This window comes from Haliotis cracherodii, unplaced genomic scaffold (assembly GCF_022045235.1).
Source record: "Haliotis cracherodii isolate W230 unplaced genomic scaffold, xgHalCrac1.p SCAF_2, whole genome shotgun sequence".
NCBI classification, from domain to species: domain Eukaryota; kingdom Metazoa; phylum Mollusca; class Gastropoda; order Lepetellida; family Haliotidae; genus Haliotis; species Haliotis cracherodii.
Genome location: NW_027266275.1, coordinates 3,451,788 through 3,461,401, shown reverse-complemented (window position 1 = coordinate 3,461,401; position 9,614 = coordinate 3,451,788). Strand labels below are relative to the sequence as shown.

At 38.0% G+C, this 9,614-nt stretch overlaps 2 protein-coding genes across 2 annotated transcripts; one reads left to right on the top strand and one right to left on the bottom strand.

Annotated features, from left to right (window-relative positions):
- Window positions 1-641: 641 nt before the first annotated feature.
- On the bottom strand, window positions 642-1,238 carry LOC139469299 (uncharacterized; the record flags this gene model as incomplete). The annotated part of the gene is made up of 2 exons (XM_071251438.1): window positions 642-943; window positions 1,193-1,238. Coding segments are annotated over 2 exons (348 nt in total), but the record flags the coding sequence as incomplete, so codon positions are not given.
- A 3,034-nt stretch (window positions 1,239-4,272) lies between these two features.
- Window positions 4,273-4,930, top strand: LOC139468485 (uncharacterized). Its single transcript, XM_071250469.1, has 2 exons — window positions 4,273-4,429; window positions 4,629-4,930. Exons 1-2 carry the CDS (start codon window positions 4,273-4,275, stop codon window positions 4,928-4,930), a joined length of 459 nt encoding a protein of 152 aa, XP_071106570.1.
- Window positions 4,931-9,614: the final 4,684 nt, after the last annotated feature.

Below are 9,614 nucleotides of genomic sequence, written 5' to 3'. Positions count from 1 at the left end.
ACTCACCTGTATATTATTTTCATTTCACAGACGAGATGTTTCAATGATCCTTTCATATAAGTTTCACCACTATTTTTACCTTTTTTGCCCAATCTGTTCAGCGGATAATGGAGACTGATTATTCTCTGGGCTTGACGTTTAATACTTTCATTTGAATAGAGTCCGGGTAACATAACAGGAAAATTTATAAAAATTACCTTTAGACTGAATTTGTAATCATTTGATATACATATCATCTCGGTTTTTAATGACTAGATTCTAGGACTGCCTCAAGTATGGCGTCCTGTTTTATTTAAAGGTCCTGACTGGCTTTCACTTCATCGTCTGAAGGATCTGAGGAGAACTAAAGTGTGGTGCTGTAAGTCAACAACAAGACTCTCAATGTTCAGCAGTTTATTTACAAAGCTCCAGATGAGCTTCTTGACAGCATGTGTCATGGCATCACTTGGCATTAACAATATCAACAAAAAGCACTAGATTTCAAACAATGAAGACAGAATCTTCAACATAACTTTAATAGTGTTTTCATCCTGCTAGCATGATCGTCACGTCACGTGTTAACAATATTTACAATGAGCACTGGATATTCATCAGTGAAGACATATCTTCAATTCAAGTCATTTAAGAGTGTTTTCATCCTGCTAGCATGATCGCTGGAACGCACAACACTCCATACTAAGTCCACGAGCAATCTGGGTGACCTCGTGGTCATGTGACTCGTCCAAATCAGCTGCTGAAAGATCGTCGTGGTTCTCAAAGTTTTGTTTGATGAAGTTGTAGCACTGCCGGACTTGTCTCCACTTCTGTGTGGCCAGTCGTAGGTAGACCTGGCGGACACCTTCAGCTACACACTTCCTGTTGAGCAGAAGTAACCCATGGCCAACATGGCCGCCATTGGCTGCATCTCTCACGATTTTCTCGGTCAGTTCCAGGATGTAGGCATCTGAAATGAGAGACAGGGGCTTATCAGTAAATTGTAAATTAGTAAATTGTATGTGTAAATAATAGTTCACACCATATCATAAATATATATGCATAAGCCAATGAGCTAGCTATATAGGTTATCATGTTAAAAATAGCATTACTTTATCAATCTTAAAGCTTTGTTAATTTAGGGATGTGACCTAATGGCCAACTTAATCAAAGAATTACATTTAAGAAAGAATTGCTTTAGATGAACACATGTACATACCTATGGCCTGGACTTGTTCGAGGAGTCTATCCTGCATTTCAGGAATTGTTGCCGATTTATTAGAAATGGATTGTTAGGATATGTTGATATTATCACACCAATGATGATATAATTGATCAAAGGAATTAATGTATGCTGTGAATTAATGAAAATAGATTAAGTATGTAAAGATGATGATTATATCAGTTTCGTTGAAAGTAAAGTGCAACTACGATGATTTAAGGCACCTGCACATAACTTCCTGCGTGTTAACAAAGAAGTTGTCATTCATGCTTTTGTGTTCGATCAACAAATCACAGCTTGTACTCTATTACTGTTTAGTGTTTCGCCATTTTCACCTGATGTCGGGTAATTAACGGAGTGTTAATCAACATCGCCACCTGTGTAATCACTATACACTTTATGTGCCCACATTGCGACCATTAAAACAGCCTACCTGCTGATGGATGTTCAGACAACGTTCTCAAGCCCCAATACAACAACCAATTTTCACGCACACTTGTTATAACAACAAATCTTTTCAATACGAAAATCAAAATCAAAGCAATACGAAAATAGAAATCATTTCAATACGGAAATAAAAATTACATCAATACATATCACCCTTATTATTCAATCAAACAATCAGTGACTACAAAGTGTCGACAGTGAATAGCTGTATAACTGTAACAACATGTTATAAATCGCTTTAGTCTCCCTGTCAATCAAACAATCAGTGACTACAAAGTGTCGACAGTGGATAGCTGTATAACTGTAACAACATGTTATAAATCGCTTTAGTCTCCCTGTCAATCAAACAATCAGTGACTACAAAGTGTCGACAGTGGATAGCTGTATAACTGTAACAACATGTTATAAATCACTTTAGTCTTACTGTCAACCAAACAGTTTCCTGCCCAGCACTCTCAGTGAGACGGTGAGATTTGGTCAAAGTGGTAGGATTAGCCAGGATAATCCTTGTCATACCCATTTATGGGAGAACTGAGCTTGCCACTACTCCGACAGACTACTCCATGCCTCAGTGTACACAGGCAGATATATAGAGGCAGGATGTCTGATGTATACCATTCATAATCTCCACTAAAGCAAGCTACGAGTCATGGGGCTTCTCCCTTAACTCAGAAAAAACAACAGGAATAGTATTCAAACATAAAAACATGAAACCCGCCTACCCAATCCTCCAGCTAAACAATCAAACAATCAAATTTCAAAAACAAACCAAATTCTTAGGACTTATTTTCGATGAACATCTCACCTGGGATGCTCACATCCAAAACCTAACAACTAAATGCAGTAAAGACCTAAACACCCTAAGATGCCTCACTGGCTCCAACTGGGGAGCCTCCAAAGATACTCTCCTCTCTCTCTACATATCCCTAATTAGATCAAAACTAGACTACGGCTGCGCCATATACAACACCCTAAACAACTCTCTATCTAAAAAACTTGACTCAATACAATATCAGGCTCTCAAACTCATTACACGCACCCAACATGGCACCTCCTACACCTCACTTCAGGCCTTAACAGGAGAAATGCCACTAAGTCTACGCAGGGAACAGCTAAGCTTAAATTTCTGGGCCGCGTCCCAATCAAACCCTCTCACCCAAAACTTAATAAACCAAAACATCAGCCCTAAAAACCAAGCTCTAGCTCGTAAACATCCCTTACTTACCCCAATATCCCAAAGAATAACAAACTACCTAAATGAACACCAAATTAAAAATCTTAAACAAAACTGCAAACAATCAAATATCTTCACCCCTAAACTTAAAATACCCAAAATAGACACAACACTAGCTAGCCAAATAAATAAACAAACCGACCCAAACATAGCTAAAACTACCACACTAGCATACATACACAAAAATTGGCCAAATTGGTGTCACATTTACACGGACGGATCCTCAGATCCGACCTCCAAACACACGGGTTTCGGAGTCGATACCACACAACCAACTAAAACCACACAATCCTTCCGACTCCCAAATAACCAATCAATATTCACGGCCGAACTAATGGGCATGGCCTCAGCCCTCCACAATCAAGAATCCAAAAACAACCAAAAAATCCTAATACTTACTGACTCCCTAAGTGGACTACAAGCCCTCCAAAACAAAAATACCAAAAACCGACCCAAATTAATAAATCAAATACTTAAAAGCTCCAACGACCTAACAAAAGCAGGCAAACAAATAACCTTCTTGTGGATACCCGCCCACGTAGGAATATACGGTAATGAAAACGCCGATAAAGCAGCTAAACTATCCCTCAAAATCCCAGAAATAAGCTTAAACTTACCCATCTCAAAATCAGAAATTAAAAGTGTAAACAAACAAAAAATCACCAAAAAATGGCATAACCTATATCTAAACTCAAATAGCCAAATCAAAAGAGTGCTCAGCAAACCACTAACCAAACCAAAAATTCTCCATCCATCAAAAAAAATCGACAGAGTAATCACTAAACTCCAAACAGGACACACCAACCTAAATAACCACCTAAAAAAATTTAAAAAACACACTACAGGTAACTGCCCACACTGCAAACAACCAGAAACCCCAGAACACGCACTCATCCACTGCACACACTACCTAACACATCGAACCGCATTACAAACCACCCTCAATCTAAACAAGGCTCTCACTCTAGAAGCAATACTAAACCCACAAAATAAACTAGAAAACTTCAAGGCCTTAGGCGTATTCTTAATAAAAACGGAACTAATAAAACGCATAGTAAAACCATAATAACCTACCAAATCAAAATCACAAAAACAAACAATCATCCACCATACCCAGCTCCCTTAGTTCTCCTCCCCAACCCCATCGGCATCTATTCCAAATCTCAAAATTCCCAAATTCTATATAAGCAACCCCTAAAGCCCCCTCTTGGGTTGCACAGACCACCCTCGCCCCTTTCGGAAACACATTAAATGGCCTGGCCGGGCCCGTGTGCGAAATACGCGTCAGTCGGAAAGCGCACGTTAAATCTCCAAAGTAAGTAAGTAAGTAAGTAAGCTACGAGTCCCAAGATCTTCTGTTTTCTGGTTAAATCCTAATTGAAACTAACTTCCGACCATGGCATCCTCCTGTGCCGACCAGATCTGTTCAACGTCTGCCACTAAATTGTCGTCTGCTGCTGCCTCATGGAAGGACGACCCAGTGTCTGCCTCCTTCCAACTCTTCAGTCTCTTTGAAATGCAGGATAGATTCCTCGAACAAGTCCAGGCCATAGGTATGTACATGTGTTCATTTCAAGGAATTGTTTCTTAAATGAAATTCTTTGGTTAAAATGGTCATTTCGTCATATCCGTACCACATAAATTAACATGGCTATACTATTTATAAAGAACTGCTATTGTCATCATGATAACCTATACAACTAGCTGACTACACACACAAAAGTACTAATAAGCTCCTGTCTCTCATTTCAGATGCCTACATCCTGGAACTGACCGAGAAAATCGTGAGAGATGCAGCCAATGGCGGCCATGTTGGCCATGGGTTACTTCTGTTCAACAGGAAGTGTGTAGCTGAAGGTGTCCGTCAGGTCTACCTACGACTGGCCACACAGAAGTGGAGACAAGTCCGGCAGTGCTACAACTTCATCAGACAAAACTTCGAGGACCACTACGATCTTTCAGCAGCTGATTTGGACGAGTCACATGACCACGAGGTCACCCAGATTGCTCGTGGACTTAGTATGGAGTGTTGTGCGTTCCAGCGATCATGCTAGCAGGATGAAAACACTCTTATAATGACTTGAATTGAAGATATGTCTTCACTGATGAATATCCAGTGCTCATTGTAAATATTCTTAACACGTGACGACATGACATGCTGTCGATGCGTGGTTTTGTAAATAAACTTGGAGGGTCAGTTTAGTTCTTTCTGTACCCAGAGTCTGCTGTCCATGTCCTATAGAAAACAGTGAAATGAAATGACTGCTCTCTTTACGTATAAGCCTGGGTAGAGAAAGCTTCCCGGCCCGGATACCATCTTCAAATGGCAGATTTTTAAAACGTTTTTTGCAATTGATAGAAAACATAGGACAATCCAACAATGTATTTCTATTCCCAACTTACTAAACACCAACTGATCTCCAGCGGAATACAAACTGCATGCGACATTCTACCAACTCATTGCAACAATTATATGGGCAATTCTATGTTTAGCTGGATAAGCGGCATAAGCTTTTCGGAAGAGCAAATGTGGAAGCTTACAGATGAATAATGTATCAAAGTTTTTGTACTACCTGAGGAAAACCAATAAAATACTAGTATTGAATTTGCAGACTCTGCATTGCACAATGCAAATATATATTGGCATCATATCTAATTATAAATTGTCAATGCAAGAGAATAAACAATAACTAGATTTTCTGCCGGAACAGATACTATTTGGCGTAAAGGGCAAATAGTTCTGGAAAGGGAATCGACCACTGAAAATCAGTGATGACTTCAGGTGATTGCGAAAAAGGTAAGCATGTCCTGCCCTACCAGTAGCAAACAATTTGCATAAAAAAATGTGTTTAGTGCCTGACGCAGCACATCAGTACTCCTGCCACGCGACGTCAGCCTGTAAACCAATCAGACAATCAAGTGATCAATGAACCAGAAAATCCAGTGACACGAGAGTACCATTACTTTGTTAATTTTGAATTACGTCTGCTGTGTACAAGTGCAGATCTTTTGCTGTTAATATAGGTAAAGAAAAATGTTAAGAAATATATTCGTTTTGTAACAGTGGGGCGCAGTTTTAATTTTTTTTTACAAACGATTTACGTACGAGGGGTGAAAACATATCCCTCCTCCCTGTGCTATGCCATAAGCCCTACTCATCGAGTATACAGGTGTTGTCTAGTGGGTGGATCGTTCGCTCGTCACACCGAAGACCCGGATTCGATTCCCAACAAGGGTACACTGTGTGAAGCCCAATTCTGGTGTTCCCCGCCGTGATATTGCTTGAATATTGCTAAAAGCGGCGTAAAATCAAACTCACTCACTCACTCGAGTATACAGGGCACACAATTTGACCAGCTGTCAAATACGCCGCAATTCGCTGTGTACAGTTGCCTCCCTTAGCTGTACCAGGATGTGTTATTCGTGGGTTAGAGCCATGCCAGTTTACACTTGTCAAAGTATGTGATCTAGACTATCAGGTGTTGGACTTTCGTTTTTGTGTGGGTTAGATCACTGACTTTGTGTGCTGGAGTTTAGGTGCATCACTCTGGCAGAGTGGGTTCGAATCCTGGATGGGACTCAGTACTAGAATCTGTACTTTACTAAGAAAGTGTTTTCCAAATATAACGTTAGTTACATTTGACCACTTTCTAAATGGCATTGTGTATCGGCCATGAGAGCCGTGCCAATTTACACTTGTCAGGGGGGTACTCAAAGTACGTGATCTAGACTACCAGTTGTTGGACTTCCATTTTTGTGGAAGCCTCGGTGGCTGAGTGGGTTAGATCACTGACGTTGTGTGCTGGCGATTAGGTGCCTCACCCTGGCGGGTGTGGGTTCGAATCGCGGACGGGACCCTAAAAAGTACTAGCATCTGTACTTTACTAAGAAAGTGTTATCCCAAATATAACGTTAGTTACATTTGACCACTTTCTAAATGGCATTGTGTATTCATGTTTTATATAACGTCATATGATTAATCAAGGCGTGATAAATGTCACGTCAGGCGGTAAATACGTATGTTGTTGAAATAGTACAATGTGAATGTTGGTGATGTAAACTATTGGAATTCCACCAGCATGAGTAACTAACCGAGTAAGAGAACGTGCCTGGTGTGATGCTGGGAATCATGATGATATATATAGTTGGGTGTTGTCTTGATCCCCCCCTGAGTGTATAACATATGAGTCGGAAGATTTATTCCACCTGTTGGAAACAATTAATTCAAATGTCGTGTGACTCAGTTAACGTGAATTATATTAATATTATTATTATATACTTGATAAAAAAATGTTTAAATGAGTGATTGGTTTGTTGTTTAACGCCGCAATCAGCAATATCCCAGCTATATGACGGCGGTCTGTAAATAATCGAGTCTGGACCAGACAATCCAGTGATTGACATCATAAGCATCGATCCGCGCAATTGGGATCGATGACATGCATGAACCAAGTCAGCGAGCCTGACCACCCGATCCCATTAGTCGCCTTTTACGACAAGCGAATTTCTTTATTTCACATACTGAAGAGGCCACAGGCATATAGTATAAGTTGAAGAATATACAGTTTTATACAATTTATGTACATATCTCATCAGATCACCTCATGTCATTCCACCTCGCATTTCAACGCAGTCACATAATTTCACACATTCAGTACAATACCATACCCTGTAATTTCATAATTTCTGTATTACCATATCACAACTTGTTATATCATACAACATATTCTATAACATCATATCATATTGTATCATTATTATAAGATCATACTATATAGTTTTATTTCATATAACATTATCATAACATACTATACATACCATCGTACCATATATCACAACTATATTGTATCACATTTCAACATGTCATATCACACAACACATTAGCAATGTCATAGCTTGTCCCATCATATCTTATCATATCATACCATATAATGCCATGTCATTCCATGCCAATTTATTTCATATCAATCAATCAATATTTATTCCACACTGAAAGACCGCAAGCCATATAATATGTACACTAAAAACAGTATTTACACAATTTCTATAATACACATAATATATTGCATCATATCCCCTCATGCATCATATCACACCACATCACTTCATATCATATCACATCATGTCATGTCACATCATATCATTTCATATACATATAACTATACTTAACCATTTGTAATATCACGTCCCACAATATCATATGACAGCTTAGTAGTTTAATACCATTTCTAACTCTTTTCTTTGTAGTTTATTCAGATGGCAAATATCTATAAATATGTACTTAATGTATATACACAATAGTTTCCTAATACCAAGCAGCTAAGATTATTCTTTCATAAGGTTCTGTCGGTATAAAGAGGCATAATATATGAACATGGCCACATTTTGTAAGATACTTCTTTTTGTGTTTGACAGCAATGAAACAAATTTAATAACATTAGGGTACTTTTCAGGTATTTTTCTCTAAGGTGTAAATACACTGGACATACAAGTAAGAAATGAAATTCATCTTCTACTGAGTTTAAACTCCATAGATTACAGATTCTTTCTTCACGAGGAATGTTTACATAGCGCCCTGTTTCTATTAAAAGGTCGTGAGAAGAACATCTAAAACGTGAAAAAGCCGTTCGAATTTTTTTAACATTAACTTTTGATAAATAATCTTCCATTATTATTTCTGATGTAAACATTTTGTAATAAAAGCATTTGTTTGTTAGAGTCAATGATGCAGTTCAAGATTGTAAATAAATATCCTTTAATCTCTGGGTTAATGAAAGTATAAACATTGGTTTGGAATACACATTTTGGTTTTGCCAAATATCACCAAAGCCACAACTGAAAAGTAATTCTCTAACACCTGTAACCCAGTTTCTTTTCCCATTATTATCATAAACTATCATCATATTATAACACTTTTTTGGCAATCTATATGAGGGCATGTCAATAAGTCTCAGCCAGTATTTAATAACTTTTATATTTGAATATACATAGAGAGGGAATCTTCCACATTCTCCATACACCACCAAGCTGGAAGTGTTTATTTTAACACCTAAATACTTTTTGCAAACATATAAATGAATCCTTTCTATGGCATCAAAGTGCTGTAAACCCCAGACTTCTGCCCCATTCAACAAAATAGGGAGTATCTTTATATCAACTATATCAAATATTTAAAAAAAAGATTGATGAGAAATGGTTTCTAAAACTTTCAAACTCTTATGGATACTTACAAAGACCTTTCTTGTTTGTAAAACAGCTTGATACAAATGTTTATGCCATGACAAGTTTCTACTGAAGTAAACACCAAGATATTTATAAAAACCTGTAATTTCTATTTTTTGTCCTTTGAAGGATCAATATTCTTTACTTGCTAAATGACCTCCATTCTTAAATACCAAAACTTTTGTTTTACTCATGTTAACTTTTAGCTTCCATTTATTGCAGTAACTTTCAAGTTCATTAATTTGACACTGCAGTCCTTTGATTGTTGATGAAAAGAGAGCAATATCATCTGCAAATAAAAGTAAAAATATCTGTGTAATATCTGTGTTTACAGGTATTAAATTTGTTTGAAATGCTCAAAATAAATTATCTTCTCTTCACAGGATCTCCTGAAGGGTTTTCCAGACAACCAATCAGAATTGAGGAAACTGAGAAACAATGTGAAGTCTTTTCAGTCGGTGCGATGGCACGATCAGTGGGTCCGAGTGGACCTAACCCCTGGCAATAAAGGACACA

Excerpts from the sequence above, each read along its gene's own strand:
- LOC139468485 (XM_071250469.1), top strand. The coding sequence starts at position 4,273 with ATGGCATCCTCCTGTGCCGACCAGATCTGTTCAACGTCTGCCACTAAA. Across the intron at positions 4,430-4,628 it reads CGAACAAGTCCAGGCCATAG|ATGCCTACATCCTGGAACTG; the intron begins GTATGTACATGT and ends CTCTCATTTCAG.